Source organism: Rhinopithecus bieti, unplaced genomic scaffold (genome assembly GCF_001698545.2).
Source record: "Rhinopithecus bieti isolate Rb0 unplaced genomic scaffold, ASM169854v2 scaffold_4709, whole genome shotgun sequence".
NCBI lineage: Eukaryota > Metazoa > Chordata > Mammalia > Primates > Cercopithecidae > Rhinopithecus > Rhinopithecus bieti.
The window spans coordinates 2,830,434-2,846,852 of NW_016805139.1; the positions used below are offsets into that span (position 1 = coordinate 2,830,434).

Below are 16,419 nucleotides of genomic sequence, written 5' to 3' on the forward strand. Positions count from 1 at the left end.
GTGAGCAAAGAGATTGCCAAAAACCAGAATCCAAAGAATCTACAGTTGCTTCTTCTTGGCCACTAAACTCAAAGAGCCACAGGGAAGTTTCCACTAGGTGCAATTAAAGTGACAACAGATTCCCACAGCTGTAAGTCTGTGGAAAGTGAAAACAAAATAAGAGAAAAATTATCTAATGTCTTCTTTTGGAGGATGGCAAATGCTAGTTCATATTCAATAATGTCTAATTTAAAATGAACTTTGGAATAGGTGAAACCAATTAAAACGAAACCTCGATGTGTGGAATATAAAAAGATTTTAAAATCAACATTAATTCCTCAAAGAACTTCAATTCTGAAATAACTGAAATGTTTTCTAATTCCTAGAATATAATATGAAAACTGGGGATGTAAGTTTTCTATGAATTATCCAAAAAGTTCCATCATACAAAAACGGCTTTATATACAGTCAGAATATCTATAGAAAAAAGAAAAATGACATCATTTAAAGTACTTCTTCTAAGTTTGTACTTTTAAAATGTAATTATCAATCATTTTACTATTGCTAATTCAAAACTGTTTTTATTCCTTGGAAAATACTGATTAAATGTAGAAGATGATATTCAAGTATACTTATTGGGGTAAAACTTATAACACCTATTAAATCTCCTGAAATTTACCACATTTCATATCCTAAAACACAAATAATTTTAAGTGATATGTTACTGTATGTAATATACAAAATATAGGCATTTCAATGACCAAATTAAGGGTAAAGCAGGGAGTAGAGAAAAAATCAAATCAGTCAACTCTGAGTTTCAAATGTGAATGAGACTCTTTTGGTTGGTCATTTAACTAATCATTAGGATCTACACTTAAGAATTCAATAATAAAAATGAAACTAGATGGACAATCCACTTTTGTTTTGTTTTGTTTTGTTTTGAGACAGGGTCTCACTCTGTCGCTCAGGCTGGAGTGCAATGGCACGATCTCAGCTTACTGCAATCTCCGCCTCACAGGTTCAGATGATTCTCCTGCCTCAGCCTCCCAAGTAGCTGAGATTATAGATGGCCACCACCTCGCCCAGCTAATTTTTGTGTTTTTAGTACAGATGGGGTTTCACCATGTTGGCCAGGCTGGTCCCAAACTCCACACCTCAGGTGATCCACCCACCTTGGCCTCCCAAAGTGCTGGGATTACAGGCATGAGCCACTGCGCCCAGCTGACAATCCACTTTTAAAAATTGTCAGTTACCTTTAAATAATATATCTTGAAGGTTAGATAATGGACTATCTATGCATTTCCCTTAAACACACTAGCCCCTACTTGGCAGCCTGTCTGTACCTTGCCTCCCTACTTCCCTGAGGTATTATGTTCCAGCTCATATGCATTCCAAATCTAAAACAATCAAACAAACAAGAAAAGAACTGCTGTCACTTTAGAGCCCTAAGAAAACTGTCCCTTTCCTCCAACTAGTTTAATCCTTTCAATATGGTATTAGAAACATCACTTAACACAAATATTAAATCCAGAGCTCAGCTAATTGCATCTAATTCAACAGTAGCCTTTTTATTACATATACAAGAGCAGCCACAGTATCTACTCTCACATGCAATGTGAATAAATCTGTAACCATGATCTGCGTAAGAGACGACATTTTCAGTCAATAAAACCAATGCCATACTCACGGTGAAGGTTGGTGGGGCTGGTTTTCAGCATTTCTTGGTGTTTTGCAGGCAGCAGGCTTCGCCATGTCCCTGACAACACACCTGGGGCGCATGATAGACAGCACAACGCACTATTAATTATAAAAAGGGTAGAACATATCTAGAAATTAAACAAGGTACTGAAAAACAATCTAAGGGAAAGTCTTTGCAAGCCCCTTCAATATTAACCTTGGGGCCCCAGCAAAGCCTTTGGAGTTGGAAATCTTTGACACAGGCTTCCAAAAGCTCAATTATACCCAAATAAAATCTGTGCTAGCCTCTGTATTTGACTTTCCTTTTAGCATCAATAACATGATTGTCAGCAGCTTTTCCCATAGCAGAAAAGCTACTGAAAGCTTTGGTGTGACCATATGAAGATGTCTGAAAGCTTAAAAATAGGAACAGCTGTTGCGTTGATATGTTAAATTTTGAGCAGGATATTCTGTGGCTTTTGCTATTTTACTAAAAAATACGGACTTTTGTTTCACACCATGAATCACCACACAGGTCTTTGTTCGTGCAAAAAGATCTGAGAGGCCTCAAGGCAGCCCCCTTGTTCAAAATTTCCTCATGCTAAGAGGGAGGAAGAGATCAAAGACAAGGTTCATATATAAAGTGTGTGTGTGTGTGTGTGTATGTGTGTGTAAAATAAGAAAGGATACTCCAAAATGTGAAACAAAGTAATTAAATGTCTTTGTGCCATAAGTCATCCATCACAAAATAAATGTAGATGGTAGACAATATAACAAAGCTCCAAAGGGCAGCAGGAAGAGATATTCCCACTTTCATGTAAACAGGGCTTACAGAGCACTGGTGACATTTATTGGCAGAAATCAGAAAACACCTCCCTCTGAGGATGAACATGGATGGCTCAGATATTCCTTCTCCTCAAAAGCTTTAAAATAAACATAGCTTTGAATAGAGAAGGCTTGGTTATAAAACTTAGACCTCACATCTTAGTCTTTGCTAAATGGAATGCCCCTTAGGATCCAGAAGGCTTCAAATATGAATCTGGTTCTTAAGAGCTTTCATGGAGGCTTCTTGGAGATTTGACTACCCTGCTCATATTTAAGGCCAGTCATGTTATTCCAGAAGTGGATCGCTGGTGAAGCAGTGGTAGATAAACTCTTTTCCCAGAGCTTAAAGCTGCATGGCAAATTTCTCCACTTCTGAAAGAAATGATACAGGAAAACATGGACACAACGCACAGAAACGTGCACACACACACTGCTCATTCCAAACAAGGTCAGTAAGACTTCCAAATCAATATGTAACGTGACAAGAAAAGGAAACGGTGCCATTTCAAAGCCTCAACACACCTCCCCTTTGGGATAAAAATTTTAAAAAGTGGTGTTCATCAAGAGTTGATGCTAAACCTTTAATGAATTGGTCAAGAGATGTGAGTCAACGACATCCACAGGAACCACAAAGCCTTGTGTTCTTTCCCCAGTGTCGTGAAAGAAGGCCAAACATGCATCAGCCTTTAAAACATTCAGGAAGGCAGTTGCTAGGGAAGTGTAATGTCCTAGGATTTCTGAGCTCTGAAATTTTAATCAAACTTACACAAGCTAAAAAGTCCAGCAAGTTAAACTTTATAGCATTCAAAAATCTTTAGCAATTCTCACATATGCATTTTTTTTTTTTTTTTTTTTTTTTTTTTGAGACGGAGTCTCACCCTGTCGCCTAGGCTGGAGTGCAGTGGCATGATCTCCACTCACTGCAAACTCTGCCTCCCGGGTTCCGCGTCATTCTCCTGCCTCAGCCTCCTCAGTAGCTGGGACTACAGGCGCCCACCACCAGGCCTGGTTAATTTTTTGTATTTTTAGTAGAGACGGTGTTTCACTGTGCTAGCCAGGATGTCTCGGTCTCTTGACCTCGTGATCCACCCGCCTCGGCCTCCCAAAGTGCTGGGATTACAGGCGGGAGTCACCGCGCCCGGCCGCAGCGTTTTTAATCTACACGCACTGATTTGTGAAAAAATCTGAAATATCACCAACTTGGAAAAATGCTAAAGAATTAAATCTATGAGAAATCTTAATTCATCTCTTTTTTTCCCCTCAAGTCATAGGTATTCAGACGAAGCTCTCAAAGAAAACAAATCTACTACTTAATAGTTTTTTAAAAATATGTGCTGAAGTAACTATTTTCTAACAAATATAAGGTATTAAGCAACACTAAAGGTAGGTTTGTAAGCAAACTTTTTTTTTTTTTTTTCTGACTAAAAGGCCCTATCTGCTGGGCGTGGTGGCTCACGCCTGTAATACATCACTTTGGAAGGCTAAGGCCAGTGGATCAGTTGAGGTCAGGAGTTTGAGACCAGGCTGGCCAACATGGTGAAACCCCATCTTTACTAAAAAAATACAAAATTTAGCTGGGTGTGTGGTGCATGCCTGCAGTCCCAGCTACTCAGAAGGCAGCGGCAGGAGAACTGCTTGAATCCGGGAGGCAAAAAGGTTGCAATGAGCTGAGATCGTGCCACTGCACTCCAGCCTGGGCTACACAGCGAGACTCCAGCTCAAACAAAAAAATAAAATAAAATAACAATTTTAAAAGGGCCCTATCTTTGTAAGAAAATTCTTGTGTAATTTCAAGTCCCAATGGTTTTGGTTTAAAATTACAAGTTGATATACTGTTTCTGTCTATGTATGTTATAGAATCTTTCTGATAAAAATTTCATTCAATGTTTTGAACTTTAAAGTTTTATTGAATAATAAAAATAAACACATTAGTATTCAAAAGCAACATATTTAGAATTAATTTGAATAAAACAGGAAAACAACACATTTTCCATAATAGGATATATCCTGGCCACAGGACAAATATTCAAGACTAGAGCAAAGCAGCTAGCTACTGAATCTGTGTTTTAAAGGGAGGAAACTAATTGTTTCAGGTTGCTAATTATTTACCCAATTTCGGGGGCTTCTAAATCATAGCAATAGATATTCCTGCATTTTCTAATTTGACTTTTTTTTAGCCGAAATTTTTTCTAGATATAAGAAAGAAAAGGAAGAAAGTACCCTACACTCAGAGTAAGACACATCAGAAGTATACTCACAAGATTTTTGCTTGTGTAGATTACCATTTCTTTAAAATTATAATTAAATTGCACCAGTTTGGAGGGATAAAACCTTAACAGTTTTGACAGTTGTAACGTATGGAAACTGTGTAACCTCAGCAATTTCCACTATCTCCTATGCATTAGACTCGGTATAATAATATAAACCCCCCATACTTTAAGAAACACAACAATGATATTTCAGTATGTTGTAGCTTTTAAGGTGTTTGTCTCCGTGTGTAATTCACTCCTTCAGCCAGACATAAGGAGACCACAAACGCTGCCACAACGCTGACTTCCCAGAATTACCACGGATGGAGGGACTAGGAATTCAAAGGGTTTGACCTCTTATTCTTTGCAAAGTCTTTAATGACTCAGTTTTATCAGATTGGGGCTCTTCCACAGTCTTCTAACTGAATGTGAGCATTTCCTCATCATTGAAGCATCACTGAAGATTTATGCAAATAAGACATTCTGCAACCGCCTCAGGGGAATGCTCCTCCTGACTCCACCCTCAGCGCTGCTGGGTTTTATGAATGGCTGCAATCAATGCGATGAATGGTTGCCAACTGCCCACTCAGCCACTTCCACTCTTCAGTGCACGTACACACGGGAGAGACTAACATTGCCACAAGCCTGCAGATGAAGCTATGGCAAGGCTTTCATCTCTCCAAACAGGAACTAAATGTGCTTTCAGATACTTAGAGTATGTGAATTAAAAATTCTAAATGCCTTCAAGAAACACAATTTACATAATTACCTTCTCTCTTTTGACTTTCCATTTTGGTGCCTGCAATCACTACCCTCTACCCTCCCTCCCAAAAAAACACCACTATTTTATGTTCATCTTTATCTGAATTTGAACTTTAAATGGTTTTCTCTTTCATGACTAATGTCAGGAAACTAGTTACTGTGCAGGAAGCGGCCCAATAGTAGACTATAGCACGTTTACATTTCTGTTCTCGATGTTATGGTTTTTGAATTTTCCTATAATAAATGGAGACAATTATCTCCAAACAGTGTTGGGGAAATACATGTGTTTGTGTCTACTTCCCAAGTGTTATTGTAGTAGTCCACATTGGTCCTAAGAGACCTTAGGAGCAGTTAAGATAATGTAAGATTGACAAAATGAAATGTTTTTCAAATATACAATTTTCTGATTTGCTGATCACTGATTAAAAGTACCGAGAAACAGACAAGAAGAGACTTCAGGGACTCTGTAGCTGGCCACCTTTCCTTCTACACTCCCCATTCAGTGCTTCATGCCATTCATCAACATGACATTAACCATAAAGTACCCCAAATCCATGCAAAATTCCTATTTCCTGCCTGATTCTCTCTTCTTAGCTCCAGTCAGACATCTAACTGCCTCCTGACATTTTTACTTGGGTATTTAATAGACCTCTCAAAATCAGCATTTCCAAAATGGAACTTTTCATCTCTTTTTCCCCCAAACTTGATCCTCCAGCAGCCATCTCCACCTTGGCTGATCATAACTATGTTTCTCCAGCTGTTCAGGTGAAAAACTTTAGACTTGATTTCTTGTTTTCGCTCACATCCTGTGTCCTATCTACCAGACTGGATGTATTTTCTAAATTTGTGCAGAAATTGACCACTTATCAACCCCTCCACTATTGTCACCCTGTCCTGAGCCAATATTGTCTTTCATTTGAATTCTCATCATAGATTTTTAACTGGTCACCCAGCATTTACTATTGTTCTCCTCCTGGAGTCTATTCTCAACACAACAGCCAAAGTGATTCTTTTGAAATATAAATTAGGTACTGCCACCTTTACCCAATAGTTCCCTATTTTACTCACAAGGAAGTGCCTGAGTCCTTAGCATAGCATCAGAACTCCCAGCACTACTCCCTGCATCTACCTTTCCTGCCTTGAGATTTCTGCACCAACCTTTCTTTCTGTCTGGATAGCTCTTCCCAATACTGGTATGACTAAACCCCTCACTTCTTTAAAGTTTTTGCTCAATTGTCAAGTTTTTGATGGTTCCTACTCTAATTACCCTACTTACTACTACAATCTGCCCCCCTCACCACATCCAAGTATTTCCATGCACGCTTCACGTTGCTCTACTACTTTCTGAGATGTACTGTCTCCTACTGCTGAAATATGAACTTTTCAAGATCAGAGATCTTTTTCTGTTTGGATCATTGACATATGCCAAGAGCCTAGAACAGTGTCTTACGTGTGATAGCAACTCACCACGTATTTGTACAATGAATAAAGAAGATACAAAGAATGAAAATCTATGGATTTCAATCTTGAGTAACTAATTTAATATGGTAAAATACAGTGATTTAAAACAGAGTCTAGGTAATAGTTTTTGTCATAGCAAGTTTCTATACAATATTTATAAAATATAAATGACCAACAAGTTTTATGATTTGACTAACTTCACTAAATTTGTGTTCATATGGTTTGAGTATGGTTCACTCTCTTTCTGAACAAAAAAAAGAGTATTTCATAGAATATGACTTATGTAGTGGAAAGGACTCTTTAATATACAATTACTGCTTTGAACCAGTGAAATACTATTTAACATCTGGTGTACCAATATTTTATCAAATAAAACACTAAAGTAATTATATATGGGGAAATTTCTTAATAGTAAAGAGAGAAAATTCATCCTTTTTTTCTGATTTTTTCTGAAGAGGGTAGGAAAATAAGAAGAACTTCTATTTATTTGATACCTATCATGTACCAAAATACCCACAGCACATCTCACGTATTCTTCATACCACCCTGTGGGGGGATATGATTCTCCTACTTGGCTGATGAAGAAACTACGGATCTAAGAGATTAAATTATTTTTCCAATGATAAATGGCAAATGTTGATACCGTAAGAAGTCAGGATTTTAATCAAGGTTGGTTTGGTATTAAAACTAACATGCTTTCCACCATTCCAGGTAGCCATCTGTCTTTAATACTTAAAAGATGAATGGAAACTGATAAACATCAACTATGAAGTTACAGAGTCCAGCATCCTCAGACATGTTTCGATATCATTGATTTCCTGATATAGGTATATTTCTGAAAGTATTCAAATCATCCTACATGATTCAGTGTCCTTTAAATATTATTCTAGTATTACCAGATCATATTCATGAAATATTACATAACAGCAGAACAATGGTGACATCAGAATATTGAGCTGGCTAAACTAGAAGGGTAAAGTGACCTTAAGATCAATGGCAAAACTGGAATACTGCAAAATGTGAAATTCAAGACAAATTATCTGGTACATAGAGAAAGGGTTTCTATAAAAAAAAAAAAAAAAGAAAGAAAGGTGAAAAGACAAAAGATTCATTTGCAAGACAAGTAGAACACAATTGATGAAAAATCTTCAAATATATATTTTAAAGAAGGTCTTTAAAAGTGACCTCATTTCCATTCACAAATCCTAAAAGAGGAAAAGCTGAAGAATATTATTTTAAAACTCATTTTATATATAAATTTGTATATTCATGTCAATTATCAGTGAACAAATGAGCACGATGACTGTTACCCATAAGATGAAGATGGAACAGTGAAAATTCTACACCAGAAGGGAAAAGTGAATGTTGACATTTCAAAAAGCTAGATATACTAATCGCAAACCATCAGGTCCTGTTACACCACCAGGGTGCATTCAGGGAAGATTCAGGAGTTTATGAGTAGTTTTCACTTTCAAAAGGTATGGAAGATAGGTGAAGTAGGTTCCTAATTATAAGACAAGAGAAACCAGCTGGCCATTTTTCACAGTTAGTGATGAGAAATGTTGACCTTCCCCTGAAGAGACCAGGAAATTATTCACAAAACAATATGAAAAGGCCAGGATTCTAAAATAAAGGTGATAACAAACTAAAGATTCACTACAGAGATTAATGGGAGATTTTAAGTTTTGGAAATCAAATTTTTCAAAGACTGATAAGAAAATAAAATAATAGGTAAGAAGTCAAGTCTCTGGTCTTCTTAATCATTGAAATCCACCCCGTTATCATCCTTTAGATCTCCAGAATACAAACAGGCTTGATTCTATAAGTTTCTCATATTGTTTCCAATATTTTGGCAACATGTCCCATTAACCTCTTTTTACTCAAGCTATTATTTTCGGTTAACACAATCAGTTTATTTCTCCATCCAGCAATTCTTAAAATGTTATACTTACTTTACTTACTTATGGATTTATATCTGCTACCAATTCCCTACATATTCATTCTCCTATTTGTTTTTTTTTCTACTTACTAACCTGTATTCATTCTCCAAAAACCATGTGCTGCCTGCAAATCCAACATAACTTTAGAAAAACTTAGAATGCCAGAAATTTCCTGCCACTAAACCTGCAAAGGAAAACCTGTTCATTCCATATGATAACAGAACAAAACAAAACCTATCCACCGAGAAGTAAGGAATTTCCAGAAGAGGAAGCAATAGTCAGTGTATCAGAAGGAGGTATCAAATAAGATGAGGTCTGAAATCATGCTTTGAACTCTCCAGAAGGAGAAAGAGGTGAAGCTCAAGTGGAACTGCAGTGGGCTGAGAAGTAGGTTGATGTGAAAATAAAGAGAGAATGAAGATAATTGCTACAAGCATAGATGAAAGCCAAACTGAGAAAAGAGGGTATAATGAAGGGAAGATGGTCTTTTTTTACTTACGGGTATAATTCTAGGTAAGTGATTACCCATGGGAAAGGGAGAAGTTAAAGATACAGAAAGAGAAGAGAGAAGGGGAAGTGGAAGCAAGTGGTAGGGTGAGAAAGGGGAAGAGGGAGAGAAGAAGAGAAGAGTTTGGTGAGGAAACAAAGTTGCTGAGGAGGTAAACAGGGATTACATGAAATAAACACATAGGGAATTATTTCTCAAAATGTCACCTTTCATTTGACCATAATGGCCATCTCCATTTTCTCCCAGAAAGATCCATGCAGGACAATGCTGCATTAGATTCATTTTGGAAAGGTTTAGAGAATGAAAATTATTTCTCTATCCCTTCACGTATTTCCAACTCAGTTCCTAAAGGCAGAAACTTTGGCTCGATACTTCTTTCCCACCTGTACCTGTACTAGAGGTGAGGAAGAGGGGAGACATCTGAGAGGACTCTCTCTTCCCACCTATCATTCACTAATAGTTATGTTTTCACTATTTAGTGGGGTCACTATGTCTTCTGCAGAAAGAAATTGGCAATTTCCTCTTTGGCTTGTTGGATGTAAAAAAAAAAAAATTTTTTTCATTTTTTCTTGAGTACTCAGCTTCTCTACAGGAAGCACTGTTGGGCAGGCCTGGGTGGGGCAGACTCTGCCAGGCTTCTAACTCTAGCTAACTCTCTTTCTTTCTTTCTCACTAACCCATGTCTACTTGAATATTTAGGTAAACACATCTGAAGCCTGCTTAGAAGGGATAGTCGTTTAGATTTAGAGTGAGTTTTTTTAAAAAAAGAAAACTAATTTGGGAATGACAATCTGCAGTAATTAGAGAGGACATGAGAAAAACTACAAGGACGTCTAATATCTCCAGCAAGGTAGGAAACATAATCTGGATCCATAGATTCAGCCTGTTTTGTTCCATGACCCATGACAGAAGGTGCTTCTGTGTGAAACATCATCATGGGCTTCAGTTGTATAAACAAAAGTCCCGGTCATTTTCCTTTCCACTAAAGAAACCATATTGATCAAAAAGTGAGAATGACAGTATTACAGGAATAATCTTGGAACTAACATAGGTTATCTTAAAGATGAAATTGTTCATAGCTTTTAGTATTTCCATTTCTACTAGTAAAGAATTCCAACATCCCTCACAGCTAATTTATGTCTTACAGCCCAATTGAAAACCACTAGTCTCACCTGCTGGCTTTGTCCCAAGCCAGGCTGTGTGTAGTCTCTCCATCGTAAGAAACAATCACTAACTTCATTGAGAGAGAGGTGAGAGACTGTTCAGTAAGCAATAAGATCAACTTAAACAGGTATATTAACTTTCTCAAAGACAGGCAAATAACTAAAAATGGTCTTAATTAACTTGAAAAATCACTTCAGCAAAACAAGATGAATGTCAAGAAATGTAAACCTATTTAGATATGAAAAGCAAATAACAAGAAGACAGGAAAACAACAGTTAATAACACCAGCTAAGATTTCTGGCGCCTAAAGTGGGCCTGGAACCATGCTCCGAATCCCACATGCTTTTGGTCATGTCACATAGTCACATATCATATATTATCACTGGTGCTTTCTGAGTTAAAAAAAAGGGTAATGCCACCCAAATTACAAAATTTATTTGTGAAATACCATAGTTTCTTCTTAGAAGCACAGTTCATCATTTCAAAATTACCTGATATCTGTGAAGTGTTTTGTGTTGAGCAAATAAATTATTTCATTGTCACTCAAGCTGCAGCAGGAGCCACAAAATTACAATAGAATATTTCGAGTTCCAAGCATTAGTCTTTAATTCACATCCCCTTGCCTACTGCAATGTTGTAAAAGAGTAAGAGATAGTTATCAGATAATGGTTGTCCACACTTTAAATGTTCAGGATAAAAAAAATGAAATTTGGTAGCAGAGGGGGAAATTGATGCCATTTGTAAGGATAATTGCCAGAGCTATTTTACAACTAAGAGTTTTCTGTTTTCTATTTGTATCACAAAACCACAGCTCTTTGAATAATGTTTTTTAGGTACTTCTATGTATCTAAGTATGTCTTTTCTCCACAAAGCATTAATTTTCCTCCCTCATCTGGGAGCCCAATAGCTAAATACATATCTACTGAGAGGTCCCACAATGGTTCTTCCTTGGTGGGATTTAAGTGGATTTTAAATAGCTAAAATAAAATGGGAAAATGAAACTTGGAAAAGTATTAATGAACCATTTCAGGCACTACTTTCAATTAATTGTAACTATTTTTTCAACTGATTCACCTGCCTACAAAGTTAGAGAAAACTGGAGCTAATTAGATATGAAAATGTGTTATTACATGGGCTTTTACTTTTGGAAAAATATTTAAGTGCCATATGAGAAATATACACCTTTCATTTTCCATTGTGAATGAATATTTCTTTATTTTGTCAAGAGGTCATGGGCCTCTTTTTCCTAAAATATGACCAAAAAAAAAAAAAGGAAACCAAATCAATTTGACACTTACATGGCAACTTTAATACTGGAATATGATTGCTTCTTTCTCTGTCTTTTGCATGTAGAGTGAGAAAAGCAAATAAATCTTGTAAATAACTTTTTCATCCCCTTCATCCAAATGGATGGACATATGAGCAAACATTTAGGAAAATATGGATGAATAGTACGGCATTGAAAAGTTAATCTAGCAAATAGGATTTCTTACTCCTCACTGACAAAGGTGAACATGCTCCAAGACATCTGCTTTCCTCCTTGACCTGATAGGGCTGTCATTTTTGTGGCCTCACCTGAGCTAATTATTCCTGAATTGTCATTTCAAGACTTCACCTCCCATTACCTGTCATGTATTAAATCTGTATCTACCAAAAATTCATAATTCCTAATATAGTTTATTACCTAAGTCAGCTAAATCTACGTCACATTTTTAGAACATCATTTTGTCACTTTGATCTCCCTTCCATATTCTACTTTTTTTAGCTCAAATTACCTGACCCCTTCTCCCATTCCTTTAATTTTTAGTCCTTTCAAAACTCAAATGTAATGAACTCCAGAAATAAGTTCAGGCTATGTACTCTCATTTATCCACCACCAACTTCTTCAGGAAACATGCGTTCTTATATAAGCATAAGAGAATTTGTTTAATAGCAACAGTCCAACTACTGGGAAAACATTCAAGAAATGTCTACATTGGAAATACATGAAATGCTAGTGTGCTCCACAGCTTCACTGGGAAACCCTGATGATTATGACATTGAATCTTTACATAGTGATTGAATGTAATCAATGAACTAATACAGGAAACCTGCTCTGTGCCACGTACCATGACAAATGTTATGATCACCAACCAAAAACAAGTCATTCTATTCATCAACAGTAGCAATAATAATAACTTACATTTATTGAGCACTTATGATAGGGACTTGTTTAAGCTCTTTGTATGCATTAACTCATTTGTTCCTCACAGCAACTCTATGTGGTAAGCAGGTTAAATAACAACATCTTGATAAAGCCTTTACACAGCTCTGCCCTGTGTAAGTTGCCACAGCATTAGATTCACAAGCTGAACTCTTACTTTATTACTAAACCATTTTATTTCCTTGAAGTTGCTTAAATTAATTTTTAATTAAAATGTAATTATATCCAAATATAGATAAAATAACAAGATCAAGCATAGGAATCTTGAATTAATAACATAATAAAGGCTGACTCTTTTGACCCTAAAATGTTAAATATAAAACATATTTATTTTATATAATAAAATTTTAGTTTATTATACTTTTAATATGTATATACACTGTCACGTCATTTAGTGTTCTTGAGGGTTGTAAAATAATTTTAATTATATTATCACGTATAACTAATATTCATCTTGCTCTTCAGTGTCACTTCCAGAGTTCTAATTAACCCTGGCATTTACTTTGCATGTACTTATTTATAGATTCATGTATATAGAAAAATATCAGAGTGTTTCAAACTCTAAGACTGAAATCTGTCACCACTTTTGTCAAAGCCATTAACTTGTTCGTTAGCATTCATGCATTCTACTGTAGGCAAACCTAAAACTACAGAGAATTCATCAGCCTTGGGATATCTAACTCTAATGTTAAAAATTCCTTACTATTGGAATATTATTTTTAAAATGCTTACTGAAATCTGCCTTTATGTAACTTTCATACATCACTCCTATAACTTTGCTCTTCAAAAGCTGTATAGAGTAAGTTTGTTGCTTTTCTAAAAGAACATCTCTGCATATATTTAAATTGAGTGGTCCTGTTTCCCCTTTATCCTCTCTTCACTTCTGTTTTTCACCAGTCCATCAACTATCTCTCCCTAAGCATATATTCCAGATACCTAACTACTCTAGAGAAGTTTTTGGTTAATAACTTTCTTAAAAGTTGACTCCCTTTGTTTTGCAATATTTTTACTCTAGGTCCAATACAAACGCAGATTTTACAACCCTCTCTAATAACCAGGCCATATGAAAAGACCAACTGACAGAAATGAAATTCAGGGCAAATTATCTATGAATGGCTTCCAAACCTGGCTATCCATCAGAAATATCTAAAGAAGCTTTTAAAGGGAAGACTTCTTTGGGTCCCAGCTTGGACCTACAGACCTGGGATTTGGGCTCAGAAATTTTCATATTATTAGCTCTCCTGGGTGACTCTAGTGTGTTCAGGCAGGTGTTTGGGAACTGCTGTTGAAGAATGAGCCATTCATTCACTCAACTAGATGAAATGAGTCCTTTCCTTAGAGGAAGCTAAACCACAAGAGGACTCCATAACTTGGACCACATTATCATAGTCCGTCATAAAAGAGCTTTCCCTGAACTGCATTCTAATGTTATGCCTTCATCTTTTATGAGAGGTCGATACAAGAAATAGCTGCATGAGTCGGTTTCTGTCTTTACTGTAAAATAGTGGTGAAGTCGCTGACTATTACATCAGTTTGATTCCATTCTAATAAACTCCACATTATTATTTTTCAAAATCTAACACCAAGAAAAATGATATTCTTCTTAGATTGCAAATGTTTATCATGATTTGTTTTGGATGGGGATCAAAGGAAGCTCAGAGCAAAATTTAAAGTTTACTATAATAACTCTGTTTACATAGCAAACATGTTTATAATATCAATTTTTTCTTGGCTGTAAGTTTCAATTTATATTATATTAATGCCTTATGTGAAATCCTGTCGAGAGAAGAAAAATAGAATTGTGGAAAGAAAGAGAGAAAGAAAGAGAAAGATTAAAATCTAACAATACAACAATCTTAAAATCCTAAAGTACTTCTGTATTTCCTAAATTAGATATGTGGGAAAATTTAATCCTTGCAGTAAGAAGACTACATATATCATGCTAACAGTAGAGTGGAAATATTACAAATTAAACATTTTTACTGTTTATACATACATTTCATATATGTATTTTTTTAGGCAAATAACTATATCTTCTTTTACCTATAGAGGAATTTTGTGAGACATTGTCTCTAAAACTACATAATTACCTTATTGAAAAACTTTTCTGCCTTTTCCTCTTACAGTAGTAAATTAGCCAATTAAAACATTGGCAAGAAACAGTAAATGTGACACTGTCTTTATCAATTCAAATCACCCATAGTTTGCTGCTATGTAACTCAAAACAACCCCCTTACTTTAGAAGTAATATTTTAGTTTTGACACAAAGTACTTAAGAATTACTGATCTTTTCTTAACAGTAAAAATTTAAATACTAAACTTTACCAGAATCCTAATAATTTTCCCCAAAAGACACTAATAAAATTATAAATATGCACTCCTAGACACAGAGGAAATATTTGCATTACATATCTTAAATATAAATTATTTATAATTAGGTACCTATGTACATATACATGTACATTACATATATGTACATAGATAGGACTTGAATCCAGAATACATAAAGAATTACTATAAATCAATAACAAAGCAACCTATCTTATGACTTAGGAATTGATTTCTCAATATTTACCCAAGAGAAATAAAAATATAGGTCTACAAAATGATTTGTACCAGAATGTTCATAGGTTGAGCATGGTGACTCATGCCTGTAATCCCAGCACTTTGGGAGGCTGAGATGGGAGGATCACCTGAGGTCAGGAGTTCAAGACCAGCCTGGCCAACATGGTGAAACCCCGTTCCTACTAAAAATACAAGTTAGCCAAGCATGGTGGCTGGTGCCTGTAAACCCAGCTACTCAGGAGGCTGAGGCAGGAGAATTGCTTGAACCTGGGAGGCAGAGGTTGCAGTGAGCTGAGATCACGCCACTGCACTCCAGCCTGGGTGACACAACGAGACTCAGTCTCACACACACACAAAAAAAAGTCCATAGAATGTTCATAGCAGTCTTATTCATAATAGCTTAAAATTACTGATAATCCAGGTGTCCATCAATAGAATAACTAACTGAAAAAAAATGGCATATTCACAGAATAAAATATATTTTAACATATGCAATGATATGGATGTATTTCAAATACTTTTAGAGCAAAGAAGCCAGACACAAGAGTTCTTACTATATAATTCAATTTTTATAAAGTCTAAGAATAGGCAAAAAGTAATCAATGATGACAAGAATCAGAAAGTGGTTGCCTCTAGGTGTGTGTGCATGCGTGTGTATGTGTGTGTGCGTACACACTTAGGTGTGGTATTGTGATGTTTTATAGCTTGGTTTGGATTGTGGTAACACAGTTCATACAAATGTGAACACTAATCAGACTAGAAACTTCAGATCTGTGCATTTTATTTTATAAGTTATATTTCAATAAAAAAGTAAAAAATACAAGAAAAAAATTACTAATAGACTCGAAAAAGTCAAAATTCTACTAATTTAAGCATATGTCATCCTTCATGCCAGTAGAATATAATTTAATGTGCTTTGGAAAGCAATCATTCTAATAAACAACTATGGAAGTCAAATAATTAATACACTTTTTCAAAGAAAATAATTTACTTCTTTATACCATGTTGGAATCAGAAGGATAAATGTAAATATAGTTAAAGCTAAGAAATAGGTTCATGTAGGAAAATTTTGCATCAAGATGAATT

General features: G+C 35.7%; 1 protein-coding gene across 30 annotated transcripts in view; it reads right to left on the bottom strand.

Moving 5' to 3' along the window:
* RIMS1 (regulating synaptic membrane exocytosis 1) overlaps window positions 1–16,419 on the bottom strand; it is a 521,220-nt gene that overhangs the window by 434,117 nt on the left and 70,684 nt on the right. For 29 of the 30 annotated variants that reach the window (XM_017871382.1, XM_017871368.1, XM_017871376.1 and 26 more), the window contains exon 2: window positions 1,667–1,747. The exons of the other annotated variant lie outside the window; for it this stretch is intronic. In XM_017871382.1, coding sequence (XP_017726871.1) covers window positions 1,667–1,747 — 81 coding nt within the window. The remainder of the gene's footprint in view (window positions 1–1,666; window positions 1,748–16,419) is intronic. 30 annotated transcript variants of the gene reach the window in all.